General features: G+C 32.6%; 4 protein-coding genes across 5 annotated transcripts; 3 read left to right on the plus strand and 1 right to left on the minus strand.

Annotated features, from left to right (window-relative positions):
• Nucleotides 1-184: 184 nt before the first annotated feature.
• On the plus strand, nucleotides 185-2263 carry LOC108482686 (uncharacterized). Its single transcript, XM_017785806.2, has 2 exons — nucleotides 185-868; nucleotides 1480-2263. The coding sequence occupies exons 1-2, from the start codon at nucleotides 442-444 to the stop codon at nucleotides 1980-1982; spliced, it is 930 nt and encodes a 309-aa protein (XP_017641295.1). The 5' UTR covers nucleotides 185-441; the 3' UTR covers nucleotides 1983-2263.
• A 3165-nt stretch (nucleotides 2264-5428) lies between these two features.
• Nucleotides 5429-8058, plus strand: LOC108480914 (uncharacterized). The gene is made up of 3 exons (XM_017784048.2): nucleotides 5429-5944; nucleotides 7276-7443; nucleotides 7549-8058. Exons 1-3 carry the CDS (start codon nucleotides 5609-5611, stop codon nucleotides 7687-7689), a joined length of 645 nt encoding a protein of 214 aa, XP_017639537.1. The 5' UTR covers nucleotides 5429-5608; the 3' UTR covers nucleotides 7690-8058.
• Nucleotides 8059-13060: 5002 nt separating this feature from the next.
• Nucleotides 13061-15433, plus strand: LOC108480929 (plant UBX domain-containing protein 4-like). Of its 2 annotated transcripts, XM_053029912.1 has the most exons (5): nucleotides 13061-13283; nucleotides 13410-13454; nucleotides 14206-14491; nucleotides 14621-14716; nucleotides 14876-15433. In XM_053029912.1, exons 1-5 carry the CDS (start codon nucleotides 13135-13137, stop codon nucleotides 15257-15259), a joined length of 960 nt encoding a protein of 319 aa, XP_052885872.1. In that variant the 5' UTR covers nucleotides 13061-13134; the 3' UTR covers nucleotides 15260-15433. The 2 variants fall into 2 exon arrangements, with proteins under 2 accessions (XP_052885872.1, XP_017639559.1); XM_017784070.2 differs by lacking the exon at nucleotides 13410-13454.
• Nucleotides 15434-17453: 2020 nt separating this feature from the next.
• LOC108481113 (NAC domain-containing protein 41-like) lies at nucleotides 17454-18146 on the minus strand. The gene is made up of 2 exons (XM_017784282.1): nucleotides 17709-18146; nucleotides 17454-17621 (listed from the first exon to the last, which is right to left on the minus strand). The coding sequence occupies exons 1-2, from the start codon at nucleotides 18144-18146 to the stop codon at nucleotides 17454-17456; spliced, it is 606 nt and encodes a 201-aa protein (XP_017639771.1).
• Nucleotides 18147-19049: the final 903 nt, after the last annotated feature.

Here is a 19049-nt window from a genome sequence, read left to right on the forward strand (position 1 = left end):
TACCTATTTATCCCTAATTAAAATGTTTTAAAGTTTAAGGACTAAATTAGAATGAAGATCATAGTTTGAGGATGATTGGTGCAATTAGTTCTAAAAAAATGTATATCGTACAGGTTCATAAATCCCTTATGTATTCAATGAATCTAGACCTAAAAGCAGGTGAAGTTCATTCAAAACAGTGAAGAATTAAGTCAAATCCCATTCAATACCCATATATCTCAGATACTCTATAAATACACAATTAATTCCATATTTAATTACACCATTTTCTGTAATCTTTACGACATATTCTTGGAATCCACTGATCTAAATGACCACATAGCAACGCCATTGTCAAAACTCCAAAAGCTTTAGCCTTTTGTTTTTGTTTTTTTTTTCAGTATAAAAGACATTTATACGTCCCCTTCGATCATATAAAAAAAGGGTTTAATTTTGTTGGTGATGATGGCAAGGATTCCGGTGAGGTTCAATAAGATAGCGGCGGCTTTTGACGAGGCGGCACGTGCGTCGACGGTGGTAGCACGGCAATGCGAGAGTAGTAGCGGAAGTGATCATTCGTCGGAAGATTTGTCAGATCTTTCGGACCTTGTAAATTCTTTTATCGAAACTGATGATCATGAGGGTAATAAGACGGCTCCGGAGAAGGAAGATGATGAGCATGATGATGGGTCGGAGTCGGAGCCGGAGGGTTATTGGTCGGAGACCAAAGATGCTTTAAAGCGATTGGTGGAGAAGAACAAAGGTGATAACGTAAAGGTCAAGATCGTCGGACTTGTAGAACTGGCTTGCCGGAATGTTTTGGATATGTCCTCGGAGGATTTTAAACGTCGGATTATGTCTGATTTGAGAGATAATGGCTTTGATGCTGGTAAGTTTTTTTTTTTTGCTTTCTCCATTTCTGCTACTGGTTTTAAATATGTAAAATTCAATTTTGATCCCTAATTTAACCTATATACTTTAATTTTATCTTTAAAAGCATCCCTTTCCCAAAAATCATGCCCAATTATTTGGACTAATTAACAAATGTGGAACGAGCTTGCTTAAAGTTTTCGAAAATTTCAAAGGTCTATTTTTTTTTTTTTAAATTAGCAGCTTAATAAGAATTTCCAAAAACTTTGGAGGGTTTAATTAAAATTTTTAAAAATTTGGAGAGTATTCATGAGAATTTTCAAAAATTTTGGAGAGTATAATTAAAGTTTTTAAAACTTTTGGAAGGTTTAATTAAATTTTCTTAAAATTTTGATGGGACCTAATTAAAATTTTCAAAAATGAGTATAATAAAAATTTTCCAAAATTTTTGGAGGGGCCAAGGACCTCTGCTCCAACAATGTTTCCCCCTGGTAATTAATCACATTATAAAAGGTGGAGGGACCAAATTACACTACAAGCGAAAATCTCAAATTTAAACAAAGTAAAGGGATTAAAACCACAATATAACCTTTTAAACTTCTTTCTTTAATTACAACATTGCTTGAACAGGACTGTGCAAATCTCGGTGGGAGAAATTCGGGAGGCACCCAGCCGGACGTCACGAATACATAGACGTGAACGTGAACGGGACTCGTTACATCATCGAACTTAACCTCGGCGGTGAGTTCGAAATAGCTCGACCAACAACGAGTTACGACTCACTTACCCAGATTTTCCCACGGGTTTTCGTCTGTAAACCAGAAGAACTTAAGCAAATCACGAGATTGATGTGTAAATCGATGAGGGAATCGATGAAAAGTAAGGAAATGAAAGTGCCACCTTGGAGAAGACTTGGGTACATGCAGGCTAAATGGTTTGCTCATTATAAGCGTACAACAAATGACGAAAACTTGGCCAAAAATGCTTCAAAGAATGTAGCAACAGCGACGAAGAGATCGGTTGGGTTCGAGGAATTATCGACGGTTTCATTTTATTGCAGAGATGGTTTCGTTGCTAATAGTAAAATTGGTTTGAAAGTTGGTTATTTGAGTGCTGCGTTTATGCAGTCATAGCTAATAAAGATGATATTCTATGCATGGGTTAAGTGTATATACAGTGACGATTTTGGAGGTAATTTTTGTTGATTGCTTTATGTAACTAATGATCAGCACAAGGTCCGAATTATTTCACATTGTTAGCATTTATTCATTACATTTGGGGGTGATTGGTTTGCCAAATGTAATATTACGGATCATAATGTTATATTTCACATTTCGACCATCTCGTAATATATGATGTAATTTCATTACGATTTATTCTTTAAATAATCTTATATTATGGGTGTAATCTTAAATTTTGGACCAATTTGTATTTTATTTTGACTACTCTAATCTATTTAAGCTTTTTTTTAAGACGGATTAAAACCAAAAAATGTTTTTTTCTTAATAGTGAACTGGTAGTTGTCATACGTTACCATTCTAATCATTATAATTTATTTACTAATGTATTAGTTATGATTGTAGCTATAATTATGTCTGGTGTTGCAATCATTTTCATGAATTATTATAATTATGATTTATAAATTTATTTCAAAACAGTATATTTATTAATATATATACATTGTAATAAAACGTAATAATCGTAATAATTTATCATAATTTTATGAAAATTGAGACTAAAAAATTAAAGAAACTAAACTTGTTAAAAATCCATAACAAGGATAATTGAGTAAAATATGCTTCTAAGTAATCTTACGTTCTAACCAAATGAACCAAATAAGGTAATTACACATTACACCCATAATCTTATATTCTCGTAATCCTATTACGAAAAATAATTTAAGATTCGACGAAATAAACGCCATCAATAATTAACAGTGGATTTTTACAATTATGTGAAATATGTTGACATAATTGGCCAACTTGGTTACTTTATGATTTGATAATAATTATATTATTTTTATGTATAGTTTTGTACCCTTTCTTTTTTCAAGGAACTGTACTTTGTCTGGTTTTGATCACTCTGAAATGGATCATTTGGCATTTGGATATATCTTAGTTTCATTTTAAAATCCTAAATAGCTTTCTTTTGTGGTTTGGTATGAACAATTAGCGACGGTTTTGTCCTATTATAGAGATGGTTCCGTTGCTAATAATAAAGGTGGTTTGAAAATGGTTATTTGAGTGCTGTGTTTAATGCAAATGCTAGGTTGAAATCATAGATTATGATAATGATATTCCATGCATGGGTTTAACTGTCCATGTAGTGACAATTTTCGAAGCAATTTTCGTTTGCTATTTTCTATAAGTAATTATCAGCTTAGGGTTTCGATATTTGTAAAGATAAGTTATAAAGGATATTTATAATTGTTGGAATTTTCATTACATTTGTTGTCAACATAATTGGCCTATTGAGTTTCTTTATAATTTGATAAGAGTTAATGCACTATTTGGGGTTTACTTGACAATGGTTTTCATGTTGGCGCCTGCAAGTGCAGAGATGATTTCATTGCTAATAATAAAGCTGGTTTAAAAGTTGGTTATTTGAGTGATGTATTCAATGCAAATGCCATTGGGTTGCAATCGTAGCTAATATTCGATGCACGGGTTTAATTGTACACATATAGTGACGATTTTGGAGACAATTTGCGTCGGCTATTTTCTTCAAGTAATTATTAGCTTAGTATACAATAAAAACTCCATCTTAAAAATTATACTATAAAAAGTGTCAGATTGAGTTTTAATTTGATTGGTATGATTATTGTTGTTAATGCAATAGGACAAAATTCGAGTACGCTGAAGTGCATTATCCTTCTATATGGATTAGAGAGAGACTATAAATAATTTTAGATATCGTGTAAAGAAATAGATATAATAAAAATCTAACGAGATTAATATTAAAAAAGAAGTATTCCATACAGAAGTACTCTATGATTGTTCTCAGTTTCCAAACTAGGCGCTAGAGTAAGATTACAACATAGGATACCTCAATGGAGAATAATGTCGACATTGGTTTCCACAATATATAGGAAATTATGGGTACTTTTTAAAAATATTGTATTTTAGAAAATATTTTAAAATTATTATACCTTTTAAATTATTTAGAAAAATATGATTGATACTCAATTAATCGATGACCTCGAGTTAATCAATTTATATTTATATAATTAAAAAAATAAAACACTTACAAGATTAATCGTGAGATTTATTTGTTCAATTATTTACGCTGTTAAATTTGTTGGCAGGGGTAGAGGTGAGCAAAATTCGATTCGATTTGAAAAATTTGATAAAAAATAAATTTTGAATTAAATAGTTTGAGTTATTTGAGTTAATCAAGTTATTCGGATCAACTTAAATAAAAAAAAAATTAAGATTTTCGGTTTAACTCGATTATGAATTACAGAATTCGAGTTATTCTAAAATTCGAAAAAGAAAAGGCAAAACTATGTCGTTTTGATAAATTTTTACTCGTTAAGTTAAAAGGCAAAATTATTATATTTGTTTATGTAGTTAAATAATATTGTACTTCGTTTACTAGTTAAATAATCGGTCCACGTAAACACAACATTGAGTATAAATAATAGGATTTGTTAACTCGACTAGAAGAAAATTGAAATTGAATTCGGTTGCTAAAATATGATTCGTCAACTCGACTAACTCAAAATTTTTTAACTCGATTCATTCGAATCAATCAAATACTCACCCCTAGGCAGGGGCGAAACTAGGGGGTTGGTAGGAGCCCGACCCCCTTAAAATAGAAAATTTTTCATCTAGGCCTTTTAAAATTTTTAAAATTTTAAATTAGTAAAGATAAAATTGCACTTTAGGCCCTAAACATAATAAAATTTTGATTTATTCTTTTAAAATTTATAAAGATATAAACTATTAAAATGGCGAAATTATATTTTACTATCGTAAAATTAAATTTCGCCCTATAAAAAAAAAAAATGGACGATTAACTTGAATTTATCAAAAAGTTCTAACAGTATTAACTGTTGAATTTGAATTTTGAAATATGAAAAATAAACAAGCTAAATTCCAAATTTTTGAAAGGTACGGTGACTTATAACATATTTTAACATTTAGTATATTTATTTTTTATGTTAGGTTTATTTATTTAGACCAATTTATTTGGGTTTTATTTGTTCGGGAAAGTTTTTACGAATTTAGGCTAATAAATTGGATTAAACTGGTTGAATTCATTTTGATTCGTGGTTTAATGACTATATTGAATAAATCGAATCTGTACCATTATTAATTTTCGATTTAATTAGTTCGATAAACTAATCCGATCAGATTCCGACAACATTGAATAGCTGTTATTTAACTATTTATTAAATTAGTAAGATTGATAAAAATGATGGAATTTATTTCTTTCCGGAAAAGGAAAAAAATAATTAAAAAGGAGAAAATGACTTCAAGCAATAGAAAGTAGTCATTCCAATTTCCAATCATTACAGTAATCACCATCACAATAAAAAGGCAGTAATATTACCACATCATGAGCCAGTACACAAATTTAACGGTTCTGATTCGCCCTTGCATTCTGGACCTGGCCACACCAAATCCAGGCCCAAACTTTCTACATAAAAAAGAGTGAGAAGAGGGGAAAGAAAAAAACAAAGAAGCGAAAATTCCGTTTTTTAATTTTTAGAGCGAGTCACGGCAAATTCGCCACCGATCTAACACGGCTGAGTTTAATGGAAGGAGTAGGAGCTCGACTTGGTCGGTCCTCCACTCGGTATGGACCGGTCACGGTGTTCACGGGACCGGTAAGAAAATGGAAGAAGAAATGGGTACACGTTTCCCCTTCTAACACCGGCGGTGGCGGCGGTAACAACAATAATCATTCTCAAAATCACCATAGCAACAGCAATGGTACTTCTAACGGTAATAACGGTCCTCATCTTGTCCTTTTTAAATGGACCCCAATAACCCAAAGCCAAAACAATAACAACTATACGAACAATTCTCCTAAGGAGGATACGGTAGCGGCGCCGGAGGAGCCTCCGAGGCGGAAATTTAAATACATTCCGGTAACTTTTTTATTTCTTCCTTGGGTTTCGTCAATTTCGAATTTTTTGGTTGTGATTTGAAGTTTTCCGTCTTTGTTTATACTTTGTATTGATTTTCTTGGTGGGGATTTACTGTGAATTAGGATCTGATTTTGGTGTTTATTGGTATAAATTACTGGATCTGTGAGCTGGGGTTTGGGTTTATAGTGGTTTTAGGGTTTTCTTTTGTGGTTAGATTCAATGGAACCTGCTTTGAAAGTAAGGATTTCTCAAGATTAATATGACTGATGGAGCTTTGGGTGATTGGATTTTGATACTATAATATACATTGACTCTATAATGTTTATTTTGATCTTTTTTTTCTTTGATCAAAGGCTGAAATTTTAAGAGTTTCATATATATATATATTTGTATATTTGTCAAAATCTGTTCTTAACTTGTTTAGAAGCTAATTTTAATTGCATAGCTAATTTGGGTATTATGTATAAAGGATATAGAAAAATAGAGCTGCTTGTCGTCCTTATGCTCATAGATACATTTCAAGGTTTCATAAAGGGTATCCCTTTTTCTTTTCTCGGATTAGGGCCAGCCTTGGTAGCAATTGATATGGTTGGTACTTTGTGATTAGAAGGTCACGGATTTGAGTTGCGGAAACAATCTCTCTGCAAAAAGCCATAGGGAGGTTGCATAGTATAAATGAGCTTTTTTGAGCCTTGCGAAGCGGTAGCCTTTTGGCAGCGGGAGAAACGATTTCTATGCAGTTGCTTTAAGCAACTTGGTTCTAGTAGTGGTTAAACCTATTTGGTCTAGGTAAAAGTACATGGTACTAGGAGTTAGATTGCATTTTGCCTCTTCTACTTAAAAAATGGGCAAATTAGTCCCTATACATTAGATCAAAGAGTAAATTGGTCATTTCCATTAAAAAATTCATCCATTTGTACTGATAAAACTAGCATGGCCGATAGAATAATCAAACAATAACATGTGGCACGCCACGTGTACCTTAGGGCCTCCATGGTACTTTTACCATCTGATCTAGTATGTGAAATTATTGTAGCATGATATGTAGCATATAATAATCTTGCCGACAGAGCTAAACCCGTATGTCAGTCGGTGTTAGAAGAGTCTTGCTTTGGCCTTGAATCCCTTTAAAATCTAGCTTGTGCAGTTTGTTGTCGAGGTTGTCAATTGGTTTCCATTGGCACGATGTACAATGCTCATGCCTTTGTTCGTAACAAGGATAACAACTGCTTTTGTCAAGTGGGTTTTTACGGCATATTTTAGGGATCAGTTAATTTTCGGTTCATAAAACGTATAATTGTTTTGATTGCTTTGATTGCTTGACCGTGCAGATTGCTGTGTTAGAAGAACAAAAAAGGGAAGCTGCTGAAAATGAGGCTGCAGAAGACGATGAAGCTAAACCTAGTGAGTCTGACCCCAGTGTAGCAGAGCCAACTTCCAGGACAGATGGTTTTGATGAAAAACCTGACATTAACGATGTGCCTATGGAAGAAAATGAGGTAAGCTGCTAATTATTGATGTCTTTCCCTTTGGGGTGGGGGCGGTTCGGGACAGGGACTCCTTGCCTCTACACTTATTATTATATTTTCAATTGTTTGTCTCAGGAGGATGATAAAATGGTACGACAAGATCTGAACGAAAGCACATTGGATTTGAGTTTAGGTTTGACAGCCCATGATGGTGAGTCTGATTCGAAACCAAATCGCCATGGACAGTTGGAAAGAGTGAAATCGAGTAGCCGCTAGTAATATCGATAAAGATGATAAAGTAGAGACATTGGCTCGACATTCTTCTTAGAGATTCAATTTTTCCTCCGGCCTTTCTTATCGGTTGGTCGTTTTTAACTCTTAAAGCTAAATGCATTCGAAAATGGCTTATCTTTGTACGTTTAGTTCTTTTTTATTTGATACTCCATTGATTAGCTGATTGCAATTTGTATTTGATTAAGAACAGAACAGAACAATCTATTGTTTTGGTAGAACATCCCATCCATATTGTTTGTTTCCCCACTAGATTTGTAGGATATGTTGGGGGACAGGATATGTTGGGACATACAAATTAAATTGGTCCGTTAAATGTCTTTTTATGGAAATTTATTTTCTCAGGTTGCTTAATTCTTTCCATTATCAAAATGGTCCCTACTGTCCTACTACACCAGTGACATGCAGAATTGAATCTTACTATTTGTAGCAAATTCGATAAAGATTCCAATAAAAGCAATTAAAAACAAAAACCATTAAAGATTCACGTTTCATTCATGTACGAATTGTCTTAAATGTATCAAATTAGTCCCTTAAAAAATATCATTTATTGCTTCACGAAATTTTATTTTGAAAGCTTTTTTATGATTTTGCAGATAAAATGTTTTATTTGTGATTTAACTGTAAATGAGAAATAATTTTTATGTCATTTTTAAACCAGCAAACACTATCTTTGTTTTAGTTTGATGTTTTTAATAGTACAAGGATTAAATTGATCGATATAATAATAGAATAATTAATTTGATCTAGTACTTATAATAGAAGAATTTCATAGATACTTCCACCCATTCCATTGTGTATTTTAGTCACTTCACCGAGCTGGTAAACAACAACATATCTGCATAATAAAAAAAAAAATTTAATTTATCATTATTAAGATAATGAATTGATAAGACAACAAAAGTATTACGGAGGTGTTTGTACTAAGAGTCATATTACATTTTGCCTTTTTTACTACAAAATGAATAAATTAATTCCTATAGGTAGTTCAATGAACAAACTGATTTTTATTATTAAAAATTTCATCTATTTGCACGGTTAAAAATTGACGTGATTGATGGAATAAACAGACAATAATATATGGCGTGTCACACGTAAGTCATCTTGATGTACAATGACTAATTTTTAACAATAGAATTGATAAAATTTTTAACAGAAGAACTAGTTTACTCTTTGATCTAACGTATAAAAACTAATTTGCTTAGAGACTCCTAATATAGGGGACCTGCATGATACTTTTACCTTGGTAAGACACATTGTACTCTTAGAAAACAATATTGAGAGGAGACATTCATGATTTCGAAAAGGTCTTCATGGACATGGACAGTAAAAGAGACACGAAAGATGCTTTAATATAGCAAAAAGGAAAAAGAACTACCTTAGAGTAAAAGGAAGGACTGGGACGTTTGCTCCGAAGAAAATTTGAAGAATGGGATGATTTTGGAGGAGCACTAATAGGGAAAGTGAAGGAGGGAGCATTCTTCTCCTCTTTCTTTTTGTTAAATATTGCAGTGAACTTTTGACCTGATGTTGGATCAGTTTCATCCCATTCCCCAAATAGAGGTATTGTTGCTGTTTCATCATGTTTCTATACTCAAAATTCCATCATGTTGTCAAGTGAAAATTGAAATGACGAGACAAAATAGTTATGATCAAATATTAAACCTAGAAATGGAAATGATGCAATCTTAATGACTAATTGTCCATTGAAAGTTGTACATTTTCTATTGATACTAGTTGAGGGGAGGTTGACTTTTTTTGGAAAAATTTTTAAAGTGTTGTCTGTTCAAAACTGACATATCCCTCATCAGGTTGGTATTGTCTTTGGCCTAGATTTCTTCTCTCAACTCTGCAAAGAGCCTAAGTGCTTCAGGCGATGGGTTCAACAGGGTGGGAGAACCTTGTTGAGATGGAATTTGTGTGGCACACGACCACCTTATCAAGTGGTGGCATAAATGCCAATTGATGCAATTTAAGACATGGGTTTAAACCCAAGTGTCAATGCTTACATCTTATTGGTAGGTGATCGTACGCTATACACGGTCTGATCTAACGAAGTACTCCCACTCTATTGAACCTGTTGCTTTAGGCATTCAGATTTTCTGTAGAGTTAGAAGATGAAACTCTAACTAGAGACAATATAGATTAGTTGAGGGGTCCATTGGCCCTTAGACAAATGCCACTTCAAAAACTTATTCAAATAGAGTAGCTTTCTCTCAACAATACTCTTTAGTCTACATTGTTGGAACTCGTGTTTATTAGGAATATATTTTCAATTTAACTACACTTAGATAGACATATTAAATGCTAACTCAAAAACGATGTTAAAATATGTGAATCAAACTGTAAACACGAGTGTAATTATCATATGAACAATTTAGACTTAATTTGTTAAAAAGTTGATATAATTTTCGTAAATTTACATATTTTTAGCACGTCAAATTCAAACTATTCATGCAAACGGATTCTCAATTTTCTTTTTCAACAAACAAAACGGCTACATGAAATAACAAAAAACATGAAACAAAACAAAGAAAGCTTACATTCATGGATGACGAGAGAGTAACAATGGAAGATGATTATTTTCTGCTTTCTTCAAACAAAACCCCTTGAAGGAGTCCTTTGTGTTTTAGAAATGGTCACCTTTAATAGACCAAAAAAGAGAAAGTTGTAAGCTTTTTTTGACAAATCGGAGGATCCTAGGTGAGCTTCAAAAGGCTTTAGTTTCTAATTATTCAGACAATGATTCGATATGACCAAAGTACTTTGTGTTTCTGTTCTAACATTTTGGATAATGTTTGAGTAATACGAAGTTAAAAAAGAAGATTAAATATTTGTTTTTGACTAATGATTAAATGTCCACATGAATTGACCTTTTTGTCCTTCTCTTTGCTTCTACTTTGTTGTATTTTACATTAGCTTTGATGGGGACTAGAATGGCTTTTTCTGCATGGAGTATAGCGAAATTGTAGGCCATGTCTATTTATTTATAGAAAGTTTTGATGTTGGGACCGGATTAAGTTTAGGGTAAAATTATACTTTTGTCTACTTTATTAAAAAATAGTTGAATTAATCCCTACATATTAAATTAAAGGGTGAACCGGTCCTTTTGTTAACAATTCTATCAATTTTTACTGTTAAAAACTAGTCCTTATATGTTAGCATAAGGTACACGTATCTAGTTATTTTGTCCGCCACACTAGTTCTTAACAGTAAGAATGGATGAAATTTTAATAAAAAGAACCTATTTACTCTTCAATTTAACATACAGGGACCATATTGCCCATTTTTTGAGTAAAGGAGGAAAATGCAATTTGACTCATAATATAGGGACCTCTATGGTATTTTTACCTTAAGTTTAGATAAAATTCATATCAATTTATTTATTTTATTAAAATACTATATTTTAATTTTATAATAATGATTTTGTGTGTGTATGTATATTAGTTATGATTTATTTTTAATTTTTATCAATAAATGTTAGGTGCAATGGTAATGCGTATTGCACACTCATAAAGAAAATTTAAGTTTAAATTTTAAAATTGATATTGTTAAGAGTGGAATCACTGAAAGAATTAGTTTCCGTTAATGGTTAAACATAAATAGAGAATATATTGGTTCTATAAAACAAATTCTTGCAAGTTTCAAGATAAAACAATCCAAGGTGGAGGCTTTAAAAAGAAAGAAAATTAGAGTCGAATTTAATATTAAAACTCAAGAAAATAGAGTCGAATTAGAGTCAAGTTTTCAGTTATCATGTGTGAGTTTTCGGTCTCACTAAGAGGTGCTTCAGTTGGTGGAGATAGGTATCCACAAACTCATGGGAGAGGTGTTAGTATTGTGCAACCATGGTACCATTTAATGTTGTGCACAATACTAATACCTCTCCTGTGAGTTTGCAGGTACCTATCTCTACCAATCGAGGTGCCTTCTTTTGTGAATCGTATAATGGCTCTCCATAGAGGTCGGACGAAACCTTGACACGAATACGATACCTTCTGTTGAGGAGTCCATTAACTCTCTAATGGACGACACTTCAAAATCTTCTCTCTAAAGAGAGTCGACCTCCTCTCAACAGTTAATAAAGAGATGATGCATATTTTTTATTATCTTTTTACTGTTATACGATCATAAAATTAAGTTCACAAATCAAAATCCACTAACCCATATATAATAACATTATAAAAGCAACTAAATTTAATTTAAGTTAATGTAACAATGACAATATTTGTTAAGAAATGGGCAATGGGTCAAATTAATTAAGTTCATATGGGTTTTAATTGAAGAAGGTGGTGACTTGACTTCTTTATGGGTTGGGTCGAGGTCTGGTTTCAAAAAAATTCAAGTTTAGGCCCGTTTTTGACTCACCCAAAAAATTCATTTCATTGTTGTTTTAATACAAAGTTTAGAACTACTTATAACCCTTCCCGAACCCTTATATAGGAGGATAAAATGTACTTAAGTGCACTCAAATCCACATTCTCTTGCACTAGCAACAATATTGATGCCAATCGAGTTAAGACTCAGTCGGCAAAACTCGTTTCATTGTTAAAAAAATAATAAAATATTAAAAACTATTTTTATATCAACATTTTATATATTTTTATAATCAATTTAATTTAATTTAAAATTTTTATTATTTAAATTAAACTCAGATTAGCTTGGTCCAAGATATAAAAATCTTTATCCAAGCCCAACTCGAATTAGGTTTGGCCTATTGGGCTAGGTGGGCTATTCGAGCCATGGACAAGTTTAGTGATAATAGGTTACTAGCGGTGACAGTGATTGGTGAACCAAAGAAAGAAAAAGAAAGGTCAATTTTTACCATTAATCTCTATATTATGCATAAGTTGCCGATTTAATTTTTGTATTCTAATTTGATCAATTTTAGTATTTATACTTTTTAAATTGATCAATTTCAGTTATTATACTTTTTAAATTTCAAAATTTGAGTTCGAAACCAAATGTTAACAATTAAATCCCTTAGGTCAAATTTTACTATTGATCTCGTAAGTTGCGGGTTTAGTGTTTGGTCTAAAATTAGATCATTATACTTTTTAAATTTTGAAATTTCAGTCTCGACTTAAAAGATAACAATTAAATCCATTAAGTAAAATAATATAGTTTTTTTGTGAGTATTATGTGAAAATAGAAGCATTTAACTTAAGAACCTTTAATGGCTATCGTTTTATCAGGACTAAAGTTTTAACATTTGAAAAGTATAGGATAAAATGATTAAATTAAAGTATAGAGATTATATATGTAATTTATGTATAATACAGGGACTAATCGCAGAATTTAACCAAAAACATATGGTGAAGTGAAGTAATTACTATTTTTGAATTTAAATGTTAGCGAAAAGAGTGTCGATTCCATATCCATTTTCTGCAATTAGTCTCTTTAAGCTTCATTCTTAATCAGAGAATACCAATGGCTTCACATGACAAGAAACCTGCTAAGCCGTCAAGCAGCCGTTCCGGTGGCATCCGTACGCTCGCAGATCTCAACAGGCCGTCTGGACCTGATTCCGGCAGCGATTCCGATAATCCTCAGGAGTACTACACCGGCGGCGAGAAAAGGTCCTCTCTTATCTCTTTCTCTCGCCTATTTTTATTTTTATTTTTCAAAATTGTTTTGCTTACTTTCATTCCAATTCTTTCCTCTGAATTTAATCGATGCGTACGTATCGTTATTGTTATTATCAGCTGTGGATTCTTATCGCACAAATTTTTAAGCATCTTAAACCTAAGGTATTAGCGCATCTGATCTAAGAATAGCAGATCATGTTGAATTTAGTCCTTTGATAGCTTGAATTTACTTTACTTTTAGCTGCTTGATACGGAATTTCAGACGATATTGATAAATTATCTTACTGTACTTGTATTATGCCCTGTCTCTTTTGTAAATGATGCTAGTTTGAGCTTATATGTTCGTATTGCAAGTTGAATTCAACTTCTAGACAGGCATTCATAAAGGTTTTGTTTGAGAAATTTTGATGAATTGGGTACAATTTTTGTGTTGTTTGATAAGTACTTGCTACCTTGTTTCGGCACAATGGAGAAAACGATCTGTAGCTTTTCTCTGCCATAAAAATTCACTGCAAGCAAATGCAGTGTTTGTATTCATGATAGCAAATTAGTTTCAATTTTTCTAGGCAACATTCATAGGCTTCATCAAAAGTTTGTGTTATATGCTGCCATCAGGAGATATATAATTATTTTTCTATATTGATAGTATTGGAATGTCAGTAGTGCTGCATTTTTTGATGTATTTCCAGTATAACTATGAACTGCTAAGTTTTGGTCCGCACTTCTGATGCGAGGTTCAGTAACTGGTTGATTTATATATACACATTTGTCATTCTTTTCATTGTTGATGAAACCATTTACTTTTCTATGTTAAGCTTTCTCGAGGTGTTCATCTTAAAGAAAATACCAACCCTGTAATTCAATATGATGAAATGCTTAAGGGTGATCGAGTATAACTCTTTAGATTTTGCAGTGGCATGCTTGTTCAAGATCCTTCGAAGAATAATGAAGTAGATGAGATCTTCAATCAAGCTAGGCAACTGGGAGCCGTAGAACGGCCAATTGAACAGCTTAATCCATCGTCAAGTTCAACAAGTTTTACTGGAACCGGTAGATTACTTTCAGGGGAAACTGTATCTTCTGTACCTCAGCAGCCTCAGACTGTTATTCACAACATTGTTTTCTGGACTAATGGCTTCACTGTAAATGATGGTCCTCTGAGAAGGTTGGATGATCCCGAAAATGCACACTTCTTAGAGGTAATGCTAATTAGGCGTTCCATTCTTGTGGTTTCTGTTTCATGCATCTTGCAAACATTTGTTTCATTCTATATGTTCTCCGAATACCTTTTTGTGTTGTATTAATAACTTGGTTGAATGTTGATGCAGAGCATCAGAAAGTCCGAATGTCCTAAAGAACTTGAGAGTGCTGATAAAAGGTCTTCTGTTCATGTCAATCTGATAAAGAGAAACGAGAAATACCCTGTAAGTCTCTGTTTTCAGCATTGTATAGAATTTAGGAAGGGATCGAAAAGGCCTTCTTCAGACATGTATCTGTCTTCTTCTTATGTTCATTGAACACTAACTGGCTGATTCTTGAAGTCCACTTGATGATATCAATCCTGTGTTTTGTCTTTCATGCAGGAACCAAAGAAGAAGCACCAGGCACCATTTCAGGGTGTCGGAAGAACTCTCGGTAGCAGCAGTACTTCCCCAACTCCTGAAGAAACCAGCAGTACCAGTCCTCTCAACACTGCTCCAAATCCTTCTCCCGGCCTGGTTGTTGACGAAAGTTTACCATCAACCTCAATTCAGCTTAGGTTGGCTGACGGGACTCGCATGGTCGCTCGCTTCAATTTGCACAATACAGTTGGAGACATCCGTTCGTTCATTGATGCATCTAGACCTGAGAGTGCAACAATTTATCAACTGCAGATGATGGAATTCCCGCCTAAACTTCTTGTTGATCCAACCCAAACCGTCGAGCAGGCAGGCCTGGCCAATTCCGTGGTAATACAGAAATTCTAGCTTGGGCTGCATAGAACTCGTCGATCTACTCATTACTATAACTGCTTATTGTACCGAGTGAAGATTTTCCATAATTTTGAACGATTATGAACCGCTACTATGTACAAGAAGCAGGTTTTGATGGCTGAGTCTGGTTAAATGGGATCAAATTGTTTGATTCTCCACATAGATAAATTTTTTCCGGAAACTTTCGACTATAGGATCCTGAAATGTCAATCTCCATGGTCAGCCCCAAGCCACATATCCAGATATTTGCATGGAAAAGCCCCCACTCCACAATCGCACATTACTGCCAATTTGTTCACCAGTGCTTCATTACACTCAACATTAAAAAATTTTGACTAGTTGAAATTAATTTTTTAAGGTGTTTTAAGCCATAATCTTTGGTGTTTTTGAGGTGTTGTCATGTTAAAATTAACATTTTAACGAGTGAATATACCACCTTATCCAGAAAAAAATATTATTTTATAATAAAATAATGTGGTTTATCCACTTAATCAAAGGTTCATTAATTACATCATAATCCTTCCTATAAATGCGGCGGATAGTACGATTTTATTAAAAAAAGCTTTAAATCGCCTATAAATACTTATATATATATATATATATTACATGCAAATCAATATGTTAAATTTGTAAAATTGACATCAAAATCATAATTTTTTGAGCTTATAAAGCATATATTTTCGTACTTATTTTATTTTTGATTATAAGTATGTCAATTTAATTTATTATTTTACAACTTACTTCAATTATATTTATCGAGACCACATTATTAATTAGATATATTGAGAGGATAGAGGCACTTAAGATTTAACCCACGTTACTTTTAAATATCTTACCTGTTATATTAACTCCTAGTAAACTCCGTTGATCCTAACACAATTTTTTTTTCTTATCAAGCATTTATGTTAAACTGTAAACCACACTAATATTGCCGAATTTTATTTTGTTCAAATTTTTTTTTTTTAAAAATTGATCATAAAAAGAGAGACAAAAATGAAATAAAAAATTTATTGATTGAGCTTAAATCGTTAGTCTCATATGTGGTGTAAATCTTCTCTTTATTTTTGGTTGATGTAAATTCTTATAATTCAACAATTGGTTTTTTTATGGTTTAACAATTTATCAACTCGAATCTCGATTGTAACCAACATTTTTTTACCTTTTCTATACCATTAACCTAAGTCCCGTTACAATCTTGTAAAGACTTCTTGAATGGTGCGTCATCTCATTTATTTAGTGGTGGAGATTATATTTTCAAGCAAATCTATAGTAATAACATTTCTTATTCGACTGTTGAGTGCACGTTACTTGAACCTTAAACACTTTGAATGCTTTGAGTGAACTTTAGTAAAAGTGTTACTTGTTAAGTTTGAATTTAAGGTAATTATTGAGATAGGGTAGATGCCTAATGTTTTAAGCTTTAAAGATTTCTATTTGGATTGTTTGTATTCTTCATTGTCATTTTTGTTTCATTTCACTCAACTTGATTCGAAAAAATTTCAGATCGAGTTAGTATGATAAAATATAACTCGTTAATTCAATTAAATCAAAATTTTTTCATTCGATTCGATCGAACACTCACCCTTAAATGTTGAATGCCCAAAAGAGCTTAATGAATATATGTCAATTTGTAATGACCCAAATTCTAGTATTGTCAAAAAATGGGATTTTAAAACATTATTTCCGTAAATAGAATCTGTGAATATAAAAGGTGAATTTCATGTGTTAATATGACCGGGACTGTAACTGGAATTTCAGCAGCTGGAGCTATAGGAATCGGGATTGGTATATGGGTGTTGAAAAGAGTGAGAGGTAAAGCACCTGTAACAGGTGGAGTTCAAAGCAATAAGAACAGGATTTTCGAGCTGTAAACTGAAACCTCATTAATGGTTTTTTGTTTACGTTTTGATTTTTGGTTTTTGTAAAACAAATTTGAGCCAGGATTCAATCGGTGATTTTGCAGGATATTTAATAGTATTATTGTATCATACAAAACAGAATATAATTCAGAGCAGACCATAAAAAGAATTCCATAATGTTTTCTGCAAATAAAATTACATACAAAACAGTTTTTTTCCTACAATTTGCTGCAAAAATTCCCGAGCCACCTTCATGTCTGTACCGCCAAACAAGTCTCTTCACCACCACTTTGTTCCGGTCACCAATTTGCTTCAAAAATTGAGGTTATCTACGACCAGTCCGAGAGAAGGGTTTGGAGAGGACAGGCACTGCTGGTTGTTTCAGGAGGATTGTGGTCTTCCAAATTGAACCTCGTCTTTTTCATCGGAGGCTCCTCGTCGTCAGTGTCATCTTTAGCATTTTTATTGCGAATACTACAAACAACATAATCACCGATCTGCAATATTTAAGAAGAAACAATTAGTAATCTCAACCCTAGATGAACAAAACATACTATTTAGGAAAAATCAGGGTTAGGGCCTACTTGTTTGTCTTCCTCGTCAACAAGCGAAAACTCATGCATGATCCAATGCCCTTTTACGCCTTCGTTGGAACCCTTCACTTCGTAAACAAAAAGTTTCCTATTCCCGATTTTCATCTTCTCATACATAATAGGATCGGTTTTCTGACCTTTCCATGTCCCACACCCAGCTACTCGATCAATATTTTTGCCTTTACCCTTTTTCTTCAACTTGGTGAAAACATAAAAAGTTTCGGTTGAAGTCTCAATGAAAACATTCCATGGCTCTTTATCTTGGTTGCCATAGATTTCGCATTCGGAGATAATATTGTAGGGTAAGGGGTCTCCATTCACTTTCTTCCAGAGGTAATCTTGAAGAAGCTCAATGTCAGTTGGTTCAAACCGATAACCGGGAGGAATTCCCGTCATCAAGAACTGATATTCATAAGAATCGAACTCCATAAATTCAGTATCTGAATGAATGAAGAAAATAGGTAACTACTCTTAATTAAAAGTTGTAGAAACCTGAAAATTGTAGAAAGCTAATTAAATTTTCTTCTTGGCATCCAATATATAGAGGAATTTTATACATATTTTGAAATTTAAAATTATTTAAAATTATTTAAAATAATTTTAATTTATCACGTTAGCTAGAAAAAGAAGAATTATTATTACATGAAAATACTTATTTATAAATATATATATATATATTACATGAAAAAAAGGGATTATTATTACATAAATACATCATCTTATCTCCGCAAAAAAGGGATTATTATTACATGATAAACACTTAATAAAATTATAAAAATTAATAAAAGTAAAATTGCACTTTAACCCTCTTAAAATTATAAAAATTCGATTTAATCTTTTAAAATTTATAAAAATATAGAGTATAAAAAATTAAAATTTCATTCAAATTGTACTGGATTTGCCCTGGAAGAAGGTAAAGAGTCTTAGAAGATTTTCGATAAGACTTCATCCGAAACTTTTTACGTTTTCACCAAGTTGAAGAAAAAGAGTAAAGGCAAAAACATTGATTGAGTAGCTGAGTGTGGGCGAGAAGAAAATCGGGAATCGAAAACTTTTTGTTTTCGAGGTGAAGGGCTCCAGCGAAGACGTAAAAGGACATTGGCTCATGCATGAGTTTTAGCTTGTTGACGACCACGACAAACAGGTATCATCCTTTTGATTGATTTGGTAAATAATATATTTTGTTCATCTAGGGTTGAGATTACTAATTGTTTCTGCTTAAATATTGTAGATCGGTGATCATCTTATTTGTGGTATTCGGAATAAAAATGCTAAAGTTGACACTGAAGAAAAGGAGTCGCCGATGAAAAAGATGAGGTCCGATAGGGAAGA

Source organism: Gossypium arboreum, chromosome 6 (assembly GCF_025698485.1).
Source record: "Gossypium arboreum isolate Shixiya-1 chromosome 6, ASM2569848v2, whole genome shotgun sequence".
Lineage (NCBI taxonomy): Eukaryota > Viridiplantae > Streptophyta > Magnoliopsida > Malvales > Malvaceae > Gossypium > Gossypium arboreum.

What these genes read in the sequence shown, in the direction of transcription:
- LOC108482686 (XM_017785806.2), top strand. Translation starts at nt 442, where the DNA reads ATGATGGCAAGGATTCCGGTGAGGTTCAATAAGATAGCGGCGGCTTTT. An exon ending in AGATAATGGCTTTGATGCTG is followed by an intron (nt 869 to 1,479) that starts GTAAGTTTTTTT and finishes TTGCTTGAACAG; the next exon opens with GACTGTGCAAATCTCGGTGG.
- LOC108480914 (XM_017784048.2), top strand. Translation starts at nt 5,609, where the DNA reads ATGGAAGGAGTAGGAGCTCGACTTGGTCGGTCCTCCACTCGGTATGGA. An exon ending in GGAAATTTAAATACATTCCG is followed by an intron (nt 5,945 to 7,275) that starts GTAACTTTTTTA and finishes TTGACCGTGCAG; the next exon opens with ATTGCTGTGTTAGAAGAACA. An exon ending in TGCCTATGGAAGAAAATGAG is followed by an intron (nt 7,444 to 7,548) that starts GTAAGCTGCTAA and finishes TGTTTGTCTCAG; the next exon opens with GAGGATGATAAAATGGTACG.
- LOC108480929 (XM_053029912.1), top strand. Translation starts at nt 13,135, where the DNA reads ATGGCTTCACATGACAAGAAACCTGCTAAGCCGTCAAGCAGCCGTTCC. An exon ending in TACACCGGCGGCGAGAAAAG is followed by an intron (nt 13,284 to 13,409) that starts GTCCTCTCTTAT and finishes TGTTATTATCAG; the next exon opens with CTGTGGATTCTTATCGCACA. An exon ending in AGAGAAACGAGAAATACCCT is followed by an intron (nt 14,717 to 14,875) that starts GTAAGTCTCTGT and finishes TCTTTCATGCAG; the next exon opens with GAACCAAAGAAGAAGCACCA.
- LOC108481113 (XM_017784282.1), bottom strand. Translation starts at nt 18,146, where the DNA reads ATGGAGTTCGATTCTTATGAATATCAGTTCTTGATGACGGGAATTCCT. An exon ending in TTGACGAGGAAGACAAACAA is followed by an intron (nt 17,622 to 17,708) that starts GTAGGCCCTAAC and finishes TAAATATTGCAG; the next exon opens with ATCGGTGATTATGTTGTTTG.